The 19928-nt window shown below is 33.9% G+C and overlaps 1 protein-coding gene across 1 annotated transcript in view; it reads right to left on the bottom strand.

The window, feature by feature from the left end:
- The window catches only part of KCNT2 (potassium sodium-activated channel subfamily T member 2), a 379130-nt gene that overhangs the window by 261667 nt on the left and 97535 nt on the right, over positions 1–19928 (bottom strand). The window contains exons 2-3 of the mRNA XM_061185285.1: positions 6323–6402; positions 3994–4093 (exon numbers count right to left, since the gene is read on the bottom strand). Of these exons, the coding sequence (XP_061041268.1) occupies positions 3994–4093; positions 6323–6402 (180 nt within the window). The remainder of the gene's footprint in view (positions 1–3993; positions 4094–6322; positions 6403–19928) is intronic.

Here is a 19928-nt window from a genome sequence, read left to right as displayed (position 1 = left end):
AGCAAAAGCAGTTCTAAGAGAGAAGTTTATAGCAATACAATCCTACCTCAAGAAACAAGAAACATCTCACATAAAAAACCTAACCTTACACCTAAAGCAATTAGAGAAAGGAGAACAATAAAACCCCAAAGTTAGCGGAAGGAAAGAAATTCCAAAGATCAGATCAGAAATAAGTGAAAAAGAAATGAAGGAAACGATAGCAAAGATCAATAAAACTAAAAGCTGGTTCTTTGAGAAGATAAACAAAATTGATAAACCATTAGCCAGACTCATCAAGAAAAAAAGGGAGAAGACTCAAATCCACAGAATAAGAAATGAAAAAGTAGATGTAACAACTGACCCTGCAGAAATACAAAGGCTCATGAGCGATTAATACAAGCAGCTACATGCCAATAAAATGGACAGCCTGGAAGAAATGGAAAAATTCTTAGAAAAGTACAGCCTTCCGAGACTGAACCAGGAAAAAATAGAAAATATAAACAGACCAATCACAAGCACTGAATTTGAAACTGTGATTAAAAATCTTCCAACAAACAAAAGCCCAGGACCAGATGGATTTACAGGCAATTTCTATCAAATATTTAGAGAATAGCTAATACCTATCCTTCTCAAACTCTTCCAAAATATAGCAGAGGAGGAACATTCCGAAATTAATTCTAAGAGGCCACCATCACCCTGATACCAAAACCAGACAAAGAGGTCACAAAGAAAGAAAACTACAGGGTGATATCACTGATGAACATAGATGCAAAAATCCTCAACAAAATACTAGCAAACAGAATCCAACAGCACATTAAAAGGATCATACACCATGATCAAGTGGGGTTTATCCCAGAAATGCAAGGATTCTTCAATATATGCAAATCAATCAATGTGATAAACCATAGTAACAAACTGAAGGAGAAAAACCATAAGATCATCTCAATAGATGCAGAAAAAGCAGAGGGAGATCAGCTCGGTGCTTTGTATCCACCTAGAGGGGTGGGATAGGGAGGGTGGGAGGGAGACTCAAGTTGAGGGGATTTGGGGATATATGTATACGTATAGCTGATTCACTTTGTTATATAGCAGAAACTAACACACCATTGTCAAGCAATTATACTCCAATAATGATGTTAAAAAAAAAAACATTAACCACATTAACAAAATAGATGAAAATTATATAATCATCTCAATAGATGCAAAAAAGGCATTGTTTAATTTTGATTCAACATCCACTTATGATTAAAAACTCTCAGCTAAGTAGGTATAGAGGGAATGTACCTCAACATCATAAAAGTCATATACACCAACCTACAGCGAACAACATACTCAGTGATGAAAAGTTGAAAGCTTTCCCTCTAAGATCAGGAACAAGACAAGGATGCCCACTCTTGCTTCTTTTATAAACATAGTATTGGAAGTCCTAGGCACAGCAATTAGGCAAGGTAAAGAAACAAAGTCATCCAAATTGGAAAGAAAGAAGTAAAACTGGAATTATTTGCAGATGACATGAGCAACCCTAAAAACGCCACAAAAAAAATATTAGCACTAATAAATGAATTCAGCAAAGTTGCAGGATACAAAATCAATGTACAGTCAACCCTCCTTATCCATGGGTTTTACATCTGTTGATTCAATCAACCAGGGATCAAAAGTATTTGAAAAAAATTCCAGAAATTACCAAAAATCAAAACTTGAATTTGTTGAATATATAATAATATCTTTCCACATCAGTACATGTAGATCCACCTCATTCATTTTAATGGCTTCTTCATAGGATTGTAAAATTTTGAAAAGTTTTTTTAGGACTTGTTTTCAATTGTTCAGTGTTAGACATAATATGGTAATAAATATCACTGTGTGTCTATAAAAAAACAAAAACAAAAAAAACTTGAATTTGTCACATGCTGGCAACTATTTACATAGCATTTATACTATATTCAGTATAAGCAATTTAGAGATGATATAAAGTATATGGGAGGATGTTCATGGGTTATACGCAAATACTATGCCATTTCCTATAAGGCGCTTGAGCATCCATGGATTTTGGTATCTGTGCAGGGGTCCTGGCACCAACTCCCTTTGGATACCTAGAATGACTGTACAGAAATCTGTGCATTTCTATGAATTATAATGAAATATCAAAAAGAGAAATTAAGAAAACAACCCCATTTACAATTGCATCAGAAAGAATAAAATACCTAGAAGTAAATTTAGCCAAGGAGGTGAAAGACCTGTACACTGAAATCTGTAAGACATTGATAAAAGATATTGAATAAGACACAAAGAAATTGTAAGCTATTCTGTACTCATGGACTGGAAGAATTAATATTGTTAAAATGCCCATACTACCCAAAGTGATCTACAGATTCAATTCAATCTCTATCAAAATTCCAATGACATTTTTCACAGTACTAAAACAACCAATTTACAAATTTCTATGGAACTACAAAAGACTCTAAATAGCCGAGCATCTTGAGAAAGAAGAACAAACCTGGAGAAATCATGCTCCTTGATTTCAAACTATACTACGAAGCTATAGTAACCAAAATAGCATGGTATTGGCATAAAACAGATACATAGATCAATGAAAGAGAATATAAAGCCCAGAAATAAATGCACATATATATGGTCAATTAATTAATGACAAAGGAGCCATGAATATACAATGGGTAAAAGACAATCTCTTCAATAAATTGTGTTGGGAAAACAGGACACACATAAAAAAATGGAAGTAGACCACTGTCTTACACAATACATAAAAATTAATCCAAAAGACTTGAATGTAAGACCTGAAACCTTAAGACTCCTAGCAGAAAACATAGGTGGTAAGTCCCTTGACCTAGGTTTTGGTGATGATTTTTTGAATCTGACACCAAAAGCAAAGGCAACAAAAGCAAAAATAAACAAGTGGGACTATTTCAAACTAAAAAACTTCTGCATAGGAAAGGATACCATCAATAAAATGAAAAGGCAACCTAAAATGGGAAAAATATTTACAAATCATATATCTGATAAGGAGTTAATACCCTTAATATTAAAGAACTCATTCAACTCAACAGCAAAAAAAAAAAAAAAAATTGGAATAAAAATGGTCATAGGATCCAGATAGACATTTTTCCAAAGAAGACATACAGATGTCCAACTGGTACATGAAAATGTTCTCAACATTACTAATTATTAGGAAAATGCAAATCAAAATCACAATGAGATATCACCTCCCACCTGTTAGAATGGCCATTATTAAAAAGAAAAGAAATAAAAAATGTTGAAGAGGCTTCAGAGAAAAGGAAATCCTCTTACACTATTGGTGAGAATGTAAGTTGGTGCAACCACTATGGAAAACAGTATGGTGGTTCCTCAAAAAATTAAAAATAAAACTACCATATAATCCAGCTATTCTACTTCTGGGTATTTATCCCCCAAAAATCCCCCAAAACTCTAATTCAAAAAGATATGTTCATGAACCCCTATGTTCATTGCAGTAGTGTTTACAATAGCTAAGATATGGAAACAACCTAAGTGTTTATTGATGGATATATGAATAAAGAAGATGTGGTATGTATGTATATATACACACCCACAATGAAATGTGTTATTCAGCCATAAAAAGAAGGAAATCTTGACAATTGTGACAACATGGTTGGACCTAGAGGGCATCATGCTAAGTAAAATAAGTCAGACAGTGAAAGACAAATACCATATGACTTCACTTATATGTAGAACATAAAAAAACAAAACATGCTAACAAAACAAAACTCATAGATTGTTGGTTATCAGAGGAAAAGGAAGAGAATGGGGTAAAATGGGTAAAGGGGATGGATTGTATGGTGACGTATGGTAACTAGACTTATGGTGGTGATCACTTTGTCATGTATACAAAGATCAAATTATTATATTGTACACCTGAAACTAATATAATGTTATTTTTACCAGTTTTACCTCAAAACTTATAATACAATTTAAACTAATAAAAAGAATATTGTAGAAAATCAGACAAAGATACCTTACCATTCATTTCCTTGTGAAGGGTTTTCTAGTAGCACTCGGATTATGTACAAAAAGCAGCTTAATAATTTGAGAGAAAAATTGAACAGACGTATTCTTAGACCTTTAAACAAACAACAAAAATTGCATTTTCATTTGAACTCAGTCCACAAAAGACTAAAAAGAATTGTCAAAAATATCAGCTTTAAGTACAGCACTTAAATTGTGTTTAGAGTCTACAATACCATAATTGCTTACCCACTCTGAAGTTCTAGGTGGCTAAATATTGAAACAAAAAATGAGAATGACAGAACGTATGAACCGCAAATGACAGTGAATATTATACACTAAGAGTAAATCTACATTTGAGCATTCAGAAGCCACAAAAATCATGTCCAATCAAGATTCGTTCAAGTATGCTTAGAAGTTTAAGCACTTTATAGATCCATGAATTTTGGAATAAATTTTAACTAGCCAGAAAATCTAGCTGCTTACAAATTCACAGGATAAGTTATAAATCTTGTATCTTCTGAGCACCTTGTAGGTTTGATTGTAGAGAAATTATAATCATGTATATAATTATGTATTATACATTTAATTAATAATTATATAATTATAGAGAAATCCTAATAGCATATGCTGGGAAATACACAAGCACACACACACACACACACACAGACACATTTTTGAGACTCGACCAACTTTTTACTTTAGGTTTAAATACCAATGAAATCTTAAAAAAAATTTTTGTGGGAATTAAGACTGCCATGTATGTATCTTTGAAACTGTGTCGTTCACAGTTATGCGGCCTATAATACTTGATGATGAAGAAGAGTAATTAATATTAAGCAAAATGTGCTTAAAGTCTGATTAATAGAAGCATTACCTTTCCTGCAATTATCAGGTGGTAACTGATTCACAGATTGTGAATAAAATTTTGAGGTCTTCCTATAATTAATTCTCAATAAAATCTGGAAATGAAATGTCATTTTGTTTTTACTCTGCTATAAGTGAGTGTACCTGAGGTAACATTTCTTAACAGTAAAAGGTTAATGCTTATTAATTGTGTAATTTTTCCTGGGTTTTCCTACTAAAATGCTAGGTACTTACGGGTTAGCTTCTTTATAAAGTCTTCTAAACTGTTAATGAAATTGCCCTGGTTTTATAGAACTGATCTCCTCAAATGACAGCTTAGTCAAAGCTGGCTGTTGTTAAAGTATTCAAATAATACATCTATTCCTTCTGGCCTGGAGAAAGAAAATTTTTAGTAAAATTTTTAAAATTTTTAAAATAAAGGAAACCTTCTATGCAAATGATGTGGCCTCTCCAGGTAACATCTATTGGTGGGACCACCTTGGGAATTCAAAACAACTGGATTAGAAAAGCATTAGTTATTATTAGCCTAATCCTAAAACTAACCAGCCATTAAGATTCTCTAACCTGTGTGCCTTACAGATTGAAATATCCCCTGTAGTCAGTATTTGGGTAACTGCTCACAACTCAAGTTTCTCTCTATGAACTCTACAGAAGCACAACTTAACTTTAGACCACCCCAGGAGGATTCAGAGGTCAAAATTCAAAGAGAGCAAAGTCTACACCAATCTAATGTAGACCTCTCCAATGCTTCTTGACATCTTAAGCAATAATCACATGAAAAAACTGCATATTGGTTCATTATTTATGGCTTTTTCAAAGTACGTGGTACTAGGGGAAGGCAAGTATGACTGGCACTTCAACCCTGAACAGGCTTAGGAGGTCAGTGACTATGCTAATTTCATGCCTCCTTGAAGTTCCAATGTTTCCCAAGTTTCTTTGATGATAAGGATCACCGGGATGTTATATGCTGAGCTTAGCTCTATACTTCCTGATTTTAAATCTCCCAGGGGAGGATGCTAGTAATCTGTACCTTTCGGATCACCTACATGTTTCTTGTTATTAGGTGTGATGGGGAAACTCTTCCCTACTAAATCACTAAACCAGAAAATTATTCCCCATTATGGTCACTTGGAATCACCAGAGTCTTCTCAAAACAAGTTTTGGTATCCCTCACAGTTAAAATATGGGGAACCCTCACTTAAATGATTTTCCTCAATGTTCCTAGCAATCCAAATGGTCCACTCAGAAGTCAACTTACTGATGTGGGATTTCGAGAAGTAAAATAGTCAAGAAACCTTGACTTGACACCACCAGATGTAACATCTATTGTTTTCTAAACTTTAATGCCTGGCAGACAAGACTATCAATTTTACTTCTCTCTATAAAAGATATTTTGCAAAAGGATTGCAAAGCTGGAATTTTTTAAGGTAAACATATATACAAATACATAGACAGGGGAAAAAAATGAAAGACTTACTTGATCTCTGGTTTTTGATAAAAAATAACTTTAGTCTCTCTTTAAATGTGTTTTCATTCATATAAAATTCAACTTGCACCCTGCAAACAAAAAATAAAAACATAATTAATCTAAAGACTAATATATAAGAAAATAAAAATAAATTATTTGATGTGATACATTGTATACTTTGAGTGAATCCCCACCACAGAAAAGGAGAATTGAGTAAAATGCTGATTTTTTTATTTTTGAGAGAAGCAGTTACTTTCCAATTTTAAAGATATAGTCAGTTCAAATATCGTATGTAGTTGATTTGATTATTTGTATCAGTGGATATGATGAGTGGTATGGGTGATTCCAAACAGCAATAATGCAAAAGTCTTTCATATGTGTTTTTGGAATAATTTTTCATGAGCGTTTTCCTAATTCTTTTCCCTGTCATCAGAATCAACTGCATGCTTAAAAAATTCAGGTTGAACTAACCACTCCAGATCTACTGTATCTGAAACTTAAGGGACTGGGCCTGAAAATCTATTTTTAGCAAGTCTTCACTTTATCTGGAGACTATTTGGGACACCACGTATGGAACACTTTACCTTTTTATTTATCTAGCTCATATTAAAATATATATGGATCAACAAAGGAGTCGTAGTGCAAGTGGAATGTTAAAGTCACCATAGAGAAGTTACAAACCAGACAAATCAATTAAGGGACTGAATATTCTACATTTAATCTACTATAAACTGATACCAACACTCTAAAACATAATAGCATTCTAATAAATGCATTTGCTTTCTCCCTAAATTCTAGCAAACTTCTCTTATGTGATAGGGCTTAAATAATATTTTCAAAATACTGAGTGAAAAGAAACATTGTGTTCAGTGCATGGTGACTTGTGAATAATCATCGTCTGAAATTTTCTTAGTTAAATAGTCTCAAACATATTTATTATAGGTTAGGATTCCAAAAAAATTAAGAAAACATTTTAATGCTTACACAAACAACAAAGACATAATCTCATTTTTCCTTATGTGACAAAATTTTGATAATGTAATCTATATAAACGAGATAGTTTTTTGTTTGTTTTTTGTTTTGCAAACAACAGGAGTTGTTGTTTGCAGGAGTACACAAAAGAGATAAAACTGGAGAAAAAATAATTGACATGTACTACAGAAATATTTCACTCCTAAATTCTAAGCTGCATGTTCAAGAAGATCCATGAATATTTTAAAAGCAATCTCTTAGGCCATAAAAACAAAAGCTCTTTTGTTATCAATTGCAAAACAAGTTTTATCTGTTATACCTTCTAGAAGACTTGAATTGCTCTTTTTCTCTTATTCCTAAAGAAAATATCCTCACCCATAAACATTTTTTCTTTTCTTTGCATCATTTTGTCATTTACTGTCCTCTTTTTTACTTTATATGTAAAATCACAAAAATCAACACATAAATCATGATTCTCTTTACTTGTTAATTTCTGTAGCAAGAAGCCATGAAAATTGCAACAACATCTTCTAGCAGAATACCTCTACATGCACGCCTGTGTGCATGCATACACCACTTCACATATATGCAAACCTTCACACTCACATGCTATAAAAGTACATGCACACACATGCAGTCCCACAACTCTACTAGTATCTTGGAAAGCCATGATTGGCTCTGTTTCCCTTGTTTATCAAATGAAAAGGACTTTATTTTAAATAAAGCAACTGTAACACTGATATCAAGCTAAATTAGTTCATATTTGCTATGGATACAAAAGCAAATTTGAGAGGACATATGGCTACTGCACAAGTAATAAAGCAAAGGCCATGTAGATTTGCTTCCTAGAATTATCAAATTTATAAAAATATGAGTCCATTCTTCAGTTAATATCAGGAGTGCACTACTGGGTATATAATTGAGGTGCATTTTTCAACTAAAATGAGATCATCTAAAGCCTGAAGCAAAAAATGAGGGATCTGGAAAGTATTTCATTGGATGACAAGTTTAAGGAACTGGAAATGTTTAACCTAAATATGAAGAATGCGCACTAACAAAATGGCTGTCTTTAAATACTGAAGTGACCATCACTATTAAAATGAGATGATTCATAATATGATGCTCTATTGTATAGGATTAATTATAGAAAAATATGAGAATTATGAATGATATTACCCGATTTTGAAATGGCCATCATTATAAAGTGGAGAGCTCGCCAATCCATATAAATGTGCCAAAGACTAGATAAGAGCTTGCACGTGACTGGATTTTTTTCCTGAGGTAAAAACAATTTTGCATGGTGTGAGGTCTCTCATTAAATGACTTCGAAATTCCATTTTAATTATAATATTGTGTGAAGTAAAACTCTTCCTTTTTTTTTAATTAATTTATTTTATTTTTTTGGCTGTGTTGGGTCTTTGTTGCTGCGTGCTGGCTTTCTCTAGTTGCGGCGAGAAGGGGCTAATCTTCATTGTGGTGCATGGGCTTCTCATTGTGGCGGCTTCTCTTGTTGTGGAGCATGGGCTCTAGGCACATGGGCTCAGTAGTTGTGGCACATGGGCTCAGCAGTTGTGACTTGCGGGCTCTAGAGCATAGGTTCGGTAGTTGTGGCGCATGGGCTTAGTTGCCCTACTGCATGTGGGATCTTCCCGGACTAGGGCTCGAACCCATGTCCCCTGTATTGGCAGGCAGATTCTTAACCATTGGGCCACCAGGGAAGCCCAAAACTCTTAATTAATCTAGCGATCTCTCCAAGTCAATATCTCTGAGGACCATGGATGATATTAAAGCATAAATTTATACAAATGCTTTTCAAAGCTAAAATAAAAAAAACAAACAAAAAACAAGCAAAATGCTTCTTGACCCATGTCTTCTATCAGGTACAAAAAAATGTCCTTTGAGTTTACTATTTATAATATGGAGTGGATTTTTCTTTTATTTGATCCAACGGCAACTCTTTGGGAATCAAGGCCACTTAGTGTACTGTACACTTTCGGGAACTCTCCAGCACCATAAAGTTCTCTAGTACTCAGGGATTTAGGACAGAGTTTACTTTTTCTTTCCCAATTTTTTTCATGATTTTAGTTGATTTTAAATATCCTCTTGGTATTTCCCTTTCCAGATTTAAATGGGCTTTTCCTTCCTTCCTTCCTCCTTTTCTTCCCTCCTCCCTCTCTTCTGATCTTCCTCTTTCCTTCTTCTCTTCCTTCCTTCCTTCCTCTTTTATGGCCTGCCTCCTCCCATCTAACTTTATCTGAATTTATCTCCATCCAGGAGGTCATTTTAGTGGACTCAGACTATATGGTTTTGAACAATACACCAGGGCAAATCTGCCCTCATCACTCCTTAAAATGTCATTTTTCCACGTTTATACTCAAAATAAAATTAAGATCATTTTGTCACATTTATCCCAATATAATAGTGGAAATGGGTGTATTTAATAAAAAATAAAGTGGAGTTGCAATCCTTATCAGGCCATATCTGTTCTTACTGACATACGTTACCATTGGTTAATAACATTATTTTTATGTTAGTCAACAATGTTTTATTTTTTTATTTGGGCAGATGCTATAATTTTGTTTGCTATTCTAAAAGTGTTTTGTTCCAACCTTTAACTTTTGCTTTTGATACTGTAATTGACTACCATGTTGAACTTTCTCATAGGTAGTGATATTTTTCAGGTTTATTTTCTGAGTTTTCTAGGCAGACAATCATGTCATCTGGAAATCTCCAATATTTGTATTCCCATTTTACTGTTCTTGTCTTATTACATTGACTAGAACTTTTTGATGAAAAAAAGAATAATCAAATAACCATGGTGTGCATTCTTAGAAGGCTTCTAGTACTTTAGCAGTAATTATATTGTTGACCATGAGATTGAAATAAATACTTATGTTTTACTAAAACTCATAACAGGAATGAATGAATGTTGATGTTAAAAAAAACCTATCTTGAATCTATTAGTTGATGGTACATTTTTCTTTTTCTCTTGATTTATTGATTTGGTAAATTATTTTAATAGTTTTTCTATTAGGCAATTATTTTTTTCAATTGTGGAATAAGTTGTTTTTGTAATAGTGAACTATTCATGTAATTTACTGCTGGATTCATTCTCCTATATTTTAGGAGTTTTCTTCTATGCTCATAACTAAGATTGATGTGCTATTACCTTTAGATTACTCTAATATCTTCAAATACAGACTGAAAAACTCTCCAGATATTTTATGCTCTGGAACAATTTTAAGTACATAGAGATTTTTTTTGTATAACCATCATCAATTTGTCTTAACAATATCAACTGCCTTAATACTGATTTAAATGCTTTATTTTTTTCCCATTTCCCATTGCTCTGGTTACTTGAATTTAGCATAAAAATTATGCAGGATCTTGTTAAAAGGCAATTTCCTCGTTTCAGTCTTAAAATTCTTGTTTACTTTCTTTAAAATACCCAAAATAATTCTGACCCAGGTTGTCAGTGCACCATTCTTTCAGAAACACTTTTTTTTTTTTTGCTCTAATAATGCCTTGGACTCTGTTTAGGATGCCAAAGTTTTGCAGATATTCTCTTTTGGAAATTATGCTACATACAGATCATTACCAAAGGAAAATTCTTCCTCTGTGTCCACTTGGTGCTTTTCCCTTCCTGCCTTCCTCTGATGCTGTGATATTGGTCATGGAGTCCAGGTACCAGTTTTTCTACTGCTACACTCATTCAAACAAGGCAATATCTACCTGGACTTTCTGGTCTAACTGGTGTTCTTCCCTTCCAATCATTCTCTATGATGGTGACAGTAGCACTTCTTAGTCATATGAAGTAAGTCCATTAGATTGTAGGCTCCATGAGGGTGGGGACCATATTGTTCATGCTTATGTCTTAAGTATCTCTTAAGTTACTTGAGACCTATTAGGGACCTATTCCTGTTCAATGCCTGAATGAAGGTCCCCAGTTCTTTCTTTGGTACAAACCTTAAGGACTCTGAGTCGATAGTGTAGTGGAATAGATAAAGTCATCTTCCTTTCCTTAGGTTATAACTATTTTGAGGATGCAAAACTTGGGTTTGTGGTGAGCTGAATCCTCGTAAGCTCTTATTCCAACTTGGTCTACCTTGTGATTCACGATCATTCCCTGCAGGTTTTTTTTTTTTCAATTTTATTAATTTGGATGTGTTTGTTTATTTGCACCATCTCCCCATGATTTAATGAACATTTAGAAAAATATCCACTACTGTTGATTGATTTAATTTTTACAGTGTTGCTATGACTTGGGTAAGGCAGCCATCAACTTTATTTTATAGAGAAAAAACTTTAATTCAAATAATTTTAGTGACTTGCCCAAATTTATAGCTAGTACTGAGACAGAATTGGGACACTGGTCTTTCTGTTACTACTTCTTGCTTCCTGCCTCCTCATCAAGTTAGTTCTTCATTATTAGGAGAGTTCTAGGTCACCTGCAAGGTGTTACAAAAGAGCACTGCAAACACCAAACCCACACAGGGGTACTGAGAAGTGTTTGTTTAATACTGCCCTTTGATTATTGACTCTAACCCAGATTCCTATCCATTTCCAAATATTCACTCTTAACTTCAGGTAACTAAATTATTTAACAGAGCTACCGTTCAAGTGGAACCTTGTAAAAAAATAAATTAAAAAATAAGCCTACCATTAATTTTTCATTTTAAAAAATTAGTTTCACCAGTTCATGCTCTAGTGCTTCCAAAGGCCTTCTACCTGGCTTCCAATCTTTACTACATGCACAAAAAATAACCTCACTTTAAATACTTTGGAGTCCCTCCTAAAGCATTTCCCAACATCTTTTGGCCCATCTTATTCTTTTCATAATTATGCAAGCCTAACTTTTCCACCTCTTTTAGTTGGTAACATCTTATAAGGAGGCAGAGATTAATTCTGGAGACTTTCAATAGCATTCTCTGCATTTTAAAAATAAGATTTAAAATAATGTCATTTTCAGAAAGGGAAACCAGCTATTATTATATGCATATATATACATATATATACACATATATATGTGTTTAAATAGATATACGTTTATATATAGTACATGTACATATATATGTGTTTAAATAGATATATATTTTTATATAGTGATGATAGATAGATAGATAGATAGATAGATGTAATGGTAATAAGGAAAGATCCTGGGATGCTAATCACTCATCAATTTTCTTTCATTCTGGATAATGCTGATACCCCTCAATAATAGCATTTATGCTTTTGTCACTCCTTGGTAATCACAGCTTGCTGGTAGCTGGAAATACACAGTTTTGTGGTTTCCATGGGAAAACAATTTAGAAGTCCACCCAGGAGTACTTTTTTATTCAAGTCTCTCTTCAGTTTGAAAACTCATGTCCTCATGTCAATGTTCATTTTCAGGACCTACTCTCTGTACTTCCCCATTTTTCTAAAAATAATTAAATTTAAGCAATCCCAGTTTAACTTAAACCTATGCACAGGAAGCAAAACATAAAGAAAGCTAGGATAAGTATTTAGCTTTATTGAGGTATAAAGATACACTTTTTTCATCCTTAAATTGCAAAGAGATTTTGCTTCTTCATACCCTGGCCCAACTGCATGGTGGGGGGCAGGTCTGGATCAAGTAGGTATATATACATACGCATACAGGGTATAAAGATATATATATACACAAATATATGAACATGCATAAATGTAAACATATGTTCATAAAGTATAAAGCTGTTAGCCACAGGAAGGCGGATAAGCTTACATAATAACGACTACAGGTAGCATGGCCTCACCACAAGCCTAACGGCCTCCCAATCAAAACTCATAACAACTACAACATGTAAATCCTCTTTGCTTTTTCTGTATGCATATAAGATAAGAAGAGGATAGAAGACACCATGTAATTTCTAACTCAGATTGGACTCTTGCACCAGTCATTTTAAAGCCTTGAAGGAAAAATATAACGATGCTCCCACAGCCCAGGATTGCTAGGAATGGGCGGCATGATTAAATAGCAAAGCCCAGTTTGGGAAGAAACGTGTGTGTTTCGGGGGAGGGAGCTATTGGGTCTCAAATAGTCAGGGCATGGTCAACAGATACTAGTTGTTAGTATGAAACTGGAAATTACACAAAGACTTCCATATGCAATGAAAGAAGCACCTTTTAGTTTTATTGAATTCTTTGCACCAATGTCATAAGATTTTAAATCAGTTCTGCAAGCCCTCTCCCATTCTGCACCTCAAAAGTCATAGATCAGTAATAGTCACAGCTCACTGGGGACACACATTTCTTTAGGATTTCTTTTATTACTTAATATTCTTACTTAAGTAACATATATGATTTTAATAGATAAATCATACTGGGTTGAACACAGTTAAAGACATGGTCCCACAATTTGGAGAAAGAGGGGGAAACAGTCACAAATAGAATTTCACTCAATAAATATTACAATAAATCTAATGGGTTATCTAGAGAAACTGAATTTTTCCCCACAATAGTTTGTTGGTATGTTCATTTATTTGTTTATTTTGTAGTGTAGTATAAGAGCTAAGAGAGATAAGAGCACAGACTGTGGAATCAGATGATATGCATCTCATTATCAGATTTCCTAACTTTTATTCTCTGTAAAATGTGGATATTATTTCCATTAACAGGTTATGAAAATGAAAGAAGATACTTTCTATGTGAGACAAACAACTGGACAATGGCAAATAACTTTTTTCTGGTATGTTGGTAGTTTAAAAATGTTCCTAGAATAAACACTTATAAAGGGAAAAACAAAAACTGTGGATCACTGATGCCAATTTGATGTAGTTGATTCCTCCAAGATATATTTGCTTAGGAAAAATGAGGATAAAAGGCAATAAATAACTTCACTGTTTACTCCAGAAAACTCCTACAGATCAGTTTATTGGGGACAATGGTCCATTTACCTAGGCAAACACATCACTTATTTATAAGACATTAAGACTTGCATTGTCTTGTTACTTATTACTCATTAAGAGTTCAAAACCCTCACTTTGCTGTGTCGGCCAATGCTAAGTGACTTATCCTTTTTCACCATGAAAGATCCCTCTTACACCACTTGAGCCCTTATTCCAAAGCCTAATAAATATCTCACTTCTAACATCATCTTCTGAAGCATTGTTAATGCTTACTCACTAACTTCAGGGAGTTTAAATAAACTTAGTTTTGCTTCATTTACAAGCACCTGGTGACATGTCACTTATTTAAACTACAGTATAAAGGAAATTATCCTACATCTGCTGATTTATAACATAATTATTTTTACTCAATCATAGAAGATGCAGGCCTAGATTGTCATTTTTAACACTGCATGGTATTCTTCTATATATTCCTCTAAGTTAACAATGCACCATTTTTTCACAATTCTCTTACATACATAAATGGATTTTTAGGTTTTGTTGGTTTATTATGAAAAAAATAAGAAAAAATCATGCACTTTTCTAATAAATAATAAATATATTGTCTATATTTTTACTAAATAATATAAAATCTAAATGTCAAATCAATTTAAACCTATGTATATGACAAATAACCTAGCAGTAATCTAAAAATCTGGTTATCATCTTATTTTAACAGTCAAATAAGTTTCTCTTAGAGTACTTTCCCAATACTCTTTTCCCAAACTGTCCAAGAAGGTAGACAATGATACAGTTAAAATGTTAAACTGTTACACTACAGAAGCATTTGCTGTCAGTTTTGTCAGGAAAATTATCCAAAACTTGGAAGTAGGCAAAAGAGATTACTAGATGTTCTTGTAATAAAATGCTGGCCTTGACTTTGTATTTTCTGTGCATTTTTACAACTGTGGAGGAACAGACCTTAGTGAGCAAAGTTGTGTCAAGTAGACACGCAAAGAATCTCCACCCAACAAAAGAGAAAGCTCCAAAGGTTAATGCACATGGCCCCGTAGGACTTCTGGAGGTTCTGCTAACCCAACCACCTTATTCTGACATTGCCTGGAAACACGTAGCTTCTTCAGTACTCTACCAGTTTTAAATTAGTACTGTTTCCCTCCTTAATCAATGAGTTGAATATAAGTTTTGACAAGTTTTCATTTCATATTTGGATGAGGGACATGATCTTTTAACCTTTTGAAAACTGTACTCTAACAGTTCCTCCTCTAATAAGGACTTCTTATTAATTACCAGCATAATTTAAGTTGTCCCAAATGCTTTGGAAAACAATTTGGTATTTATATTATAAAATAAACCAAAGGTTCTATAAAATTCCAATCAAAATCACATAGGCAATGTTGTGGAACTTGATAAGCTGATTCTATAGAGGGTGAAAGATTAAACTAAATAAGACATTTGTGAAGAAGAATAAAGAATAGATATTTTCCCTACCTGATATCAAGACTTATGATCCTACAGTAATTAAAAGATTATAAGTATGGCACAGAGAAAGAAAAACTGATTAGTGGAATAAAACAGTCAAGAAGTTGACTCATGCATATATTGAATATTATTATGTAACAAAAAGAGTATGACAGGTCAATAGGAAAAAGAGGAACTTTCAATAAATTGATTTTTTAAATAGTGATCCAAATAGGAAAAAAAATGAAATTGGACCCCTATCTCATACCATATGGATTAAATCACCTTTACATAGATTAAGGAAACTTTTAAACTCTTATTAAAAAATAATGGTGAATACTTTTTTTGACATTTGAATAGTCAAATAGTACTTTAGATAGAAAAAGAAAATTATAAAAGAGGCTTTGCCTGGAAACATAGTATAAATCAATAAATAACGGATGGGCTCAGGAAATTCCCACAGCTCAATTTATAAATTTTAAATTTAAATTTTAAAGACAGTGGGAAGCAAGCTCACAACTGGGAGAAGATATGTGGATACAAAACCAGTAAAAGTTAAAAATCAAAAGTATATAAAGAATTCCTAAATCACTAAGAAAATAACAAACATGTAGCCAAAAGATGTGAAATGGCATCTAACATAAGAGGAACTATATTGGCTAATAAACCAAGGAGGAAATGTTCAACCTTATCAGTACTCAGGAAAATGCAAATAAGAGTCTATTGAGATAATATTTTATATCCATTTAATTGGAAAAAAATCAAGAAGCATAATAATGCCAAATGTTGGAGAGAAGGTAAATCAAAGGATTTCTTAATTGTGGATGGAGTATAAATTGGTGCAATCACTTTTGTAAACAATTTGGCATTATCTAATAAAATTGAATATTCACATATTTACAATTCAATCATTCCACTCCTAAATAAATGCCAGACAGAAACTTACACACATGCATGAGGATGCATGTACAAGAGTGTTCCAAAAAGCACTGTTCATGAAAGCACAGAGAAAAATCAGAAGTAACTCAAATATCCACTTACAGGGAAATAGGCAAATCTGGCATACTTTTACAATGGAGTATTGCAGTAAAAATTAATGAAGTATGCAATAATATGAATGGATCTTGGTAACCAGATGTTGAATGAAAGATGCAAGTCTGAGATGACTACATGTAGCATGGTGCCCACTTTGTCAAGTTCAAGAGTATCTAAAACCAAACAATAACTTGTTTAGGGATACACATAACATCTGTTAAACTATATTTGTTAAAAGGAAAAGAAAAGCCAAAATAAGGAGAGTGATGACCTCCAGGAGGGAGCAGGGAAGAGAGCAGAGGAATGCAGAGCTAGTTGTAAGTTATTAATAAAGTATTAGTTCTTTGAGTGTCCATAGGTATCTATATATTAATAAATTATGAATAAATGAAGGAAAGAATGAATGAATGAATGAAATGAGAGTGTGTCCATAGCACAATATGGGGTGTTACACAAACTAAAAATACAACTAAACTAATTCTGGGGATACAAAAAAATTCTTAAATATGTTATATTTATAAAAACTGGGGGTGAGAGGAACTCTGGGGTGCTACGTGAGAAATAATTTCCATACTCCACCAAAAAAGTAGATGACTCAAATCTATAACACAAGAAGGAATTTGTTACGGAGTCAGAGTGAATAGGGTTGGCAAGCTTGGATGGAAGGAGAGAGACACACCCAAGGCCTTTTCTGATATAAGAAATGGCAGGTACAAAGGGAAAAAAACATGTGAGAAAAAGTATAGTACACGTATGGAATTAAAAGGAGTTAAAATGGCTAGAGCACAGGAAGTGTATCAGGAAATAGCAATACAGGAAAGCAGAGAGGCAGAGAAGAAGCCAGATAATTAAAAGAACTTGAATAGAAGCCAAGAAATGTGTTAATAAACAGTGACTAACAATAACATGGAACTACTTATTGAAAATACCCAAGCACTACACTGAACATACAGATGTATTACCTCATTTAATTCTCAAGACATACCCTTAATGGGTACTATTACTATTTCCATTTTACAGATTAGGAGACAGAGGCATTTGCCCCAAATCACACAAATCCTAAATGGTGGACCTAGCATTCACAACCAAGCAGTCTAACTCCCATACGCCTAAGCCTGATGATATATGAGCTTTAACCAAGAAAGAAAAATCGTGGTATATAAATCAAATTTACTTTTCTTTTTGCTATTTTTTTACTGAGATATAATGGACCTGTAACCTTATATTAGTTTCAGGGGTACAACATAATAATTTGATATTTGTATACACGGTGAAGTGATGACCACAATCTAGTTAACATCCATCACCACAGGCAGTTACAATTTTTTGTGTGATGAGAACTTTTAAGATCTACTATCTTAGCAACTTTCAAATATGCTATACAGTATTTTAAACTACAGTCACCATGTTGTACATTACATGCCCAGGACATTTATTTTATAGCTGGAAGTCTGTACTTTGACCATCTCCACCCCAAATTTACTTTTTATTTTTTTAAGTTATTGTATTTCTTTCTGATTGCAAAATATAGTAAAACGGATTATAAAATATACAACCATAGCTGATAGACATTTTTGGAATTTATTGGATTAAATTTTATTGACACAAGAAATACTGCCTAACAATCCCACCTTCAACTATTTTAGTTTAGTCAATAAATATTATTCCTAAGACTGTATCATGATTAAGTACCATATAACTGAACATGGTAGACGTGGAATTTTGGCACCCAGACCCCTCTCCTTCAGTGATAGCTGGGTAATTGCTAGCTCTGAGCTGCTACAGGCTCTGCCTCGGTTGCAATGAGCCAGCCTATCTGAGATCACACCTTCCACAACCCAAAGTCCTATCAGGGTCTGCTTCCAGAGAATCCAGTCAGAGACACGGGCAATTACTGCTTCCAGAGAATCCAATCAGAGACACTGGCAATTACTTTAGATAGATTGTCTATGAGTTTAACGGCAACTCAACTTGATCAAAAAGCAAGCAACTGATTGTGATTAAATTGGCAATATATAGATAACAGCAAACTGCTTTATCACAAAAAAAGACTTCAAAGTAACTCAGGATTTTGCTTCTCACAATATGGTAAAACATATTCCATAAACTCTTCCCAAGTGAAATACCTTGAAAAGTTAAATAAATTATTAAACACACACACGCACACACACACCACACACCACTTTTTTAACATGTATGTCTTAGCTAGTAGGAAAGTAAGGGAAATTCTTAGAAGCCAGAAAAGACAAGAAATTAAGAAACCAGAGATATAAGTTAGCATTAAATCTGCTGTTCACGCTGGTGCTTTCTGCCAATTTTTGATGATATGGAGTTTCTATTTTGACAGACAGGAGACCTGGCAAAGAAATCCCCCATAGAAATCCCCTAGAAAGAACCAGGGTTATTGAAAAAGCAATGTACATCATCAGTGCATGAACTAAGGAAAATCCCTTATAGCAGAACGAAGATGTGAATGCACTTAGCCGTCTTGGCCATGCATTGATCCGTATTGAAAGAAATAAAGAGACACTGAGACTTGCTGTATTCATTTTCTAGAGCTGCCATTACAAAATACCCGGGTGACTTAAACAACAGAAATTTATTTTCTCATAGTTCTGGAGGCTGGAAGTCCAAGATCAAGGTGCCAGCGGGTTGATTTCTCCTGAGGCCTTTCTCCTTGGCTGGCAGAGGGCACCTTCTGTGTCCTCACGGGATCTTCCCTCTGAGTTCAAGCATCCGTGGTGTCTCTGTGTGAGCAAATTTCCCCTTTTTACAAGGACACCAGTCAGATTGGATTAGGGCCCATCCTGATGGCCTCATTTTAACTTAATTACCCCTTTAAAGGCCCTGTCTCCAAATACAGTCACGTTCTGAGGTACTGAGGATTAGGATTTCAACATAACGAATGTTGTAGGGCACAATTCAGCCCATAACACTTACAAACAATAAACCTAAAATCATTGGCTCCAATTCCTCACCTCTTGTTCTTTCTTAAGCCTATTCCACTTCTCCACCAAATCTGCAATCATCAAGGTCACCAGTGACCTCTACGTGGCACGATGCAGAAATCAGGTCATCTTACCTATCCTATCAGCATTGGGCATAGTCGATCACTTCCTCATCCTTGAATCCCCTTCTTCACTCTATTCTCTTGGTTTTCTTCCACCTTACAGTTTACTCCTCCTGGGTATCCTTGGCTCAGTCATTCCCTTCTGTCCTTAAAATCCATCCTTTTGCAGCTATACTCAAAGAGTAATGAATCTCTATGCCCAAGTTTGCCAAAT

The sequence above is a fragment of the Eubalaena glacialis genome, chromosome 3 (assembly GCF_028564815.1).
Source record: "Eubalaena glacialis isolate mEubGla1 chromosome 3, mEubGla1.1.hap2.+ XY, whole genome shotgun sequence".
NCBI classification, from domain to species: Eukaryota; Metazoa; Chordata; class Mammalia; order Artiodactyla; family Balaenidae; genus Eubalaena; species Eubalaena glacialis.
The sequence above is the reverse complement of the archived record's forward strand: the minus strand, read 5'-3'. Positions and strand labels throughout refer to the sequence as shown.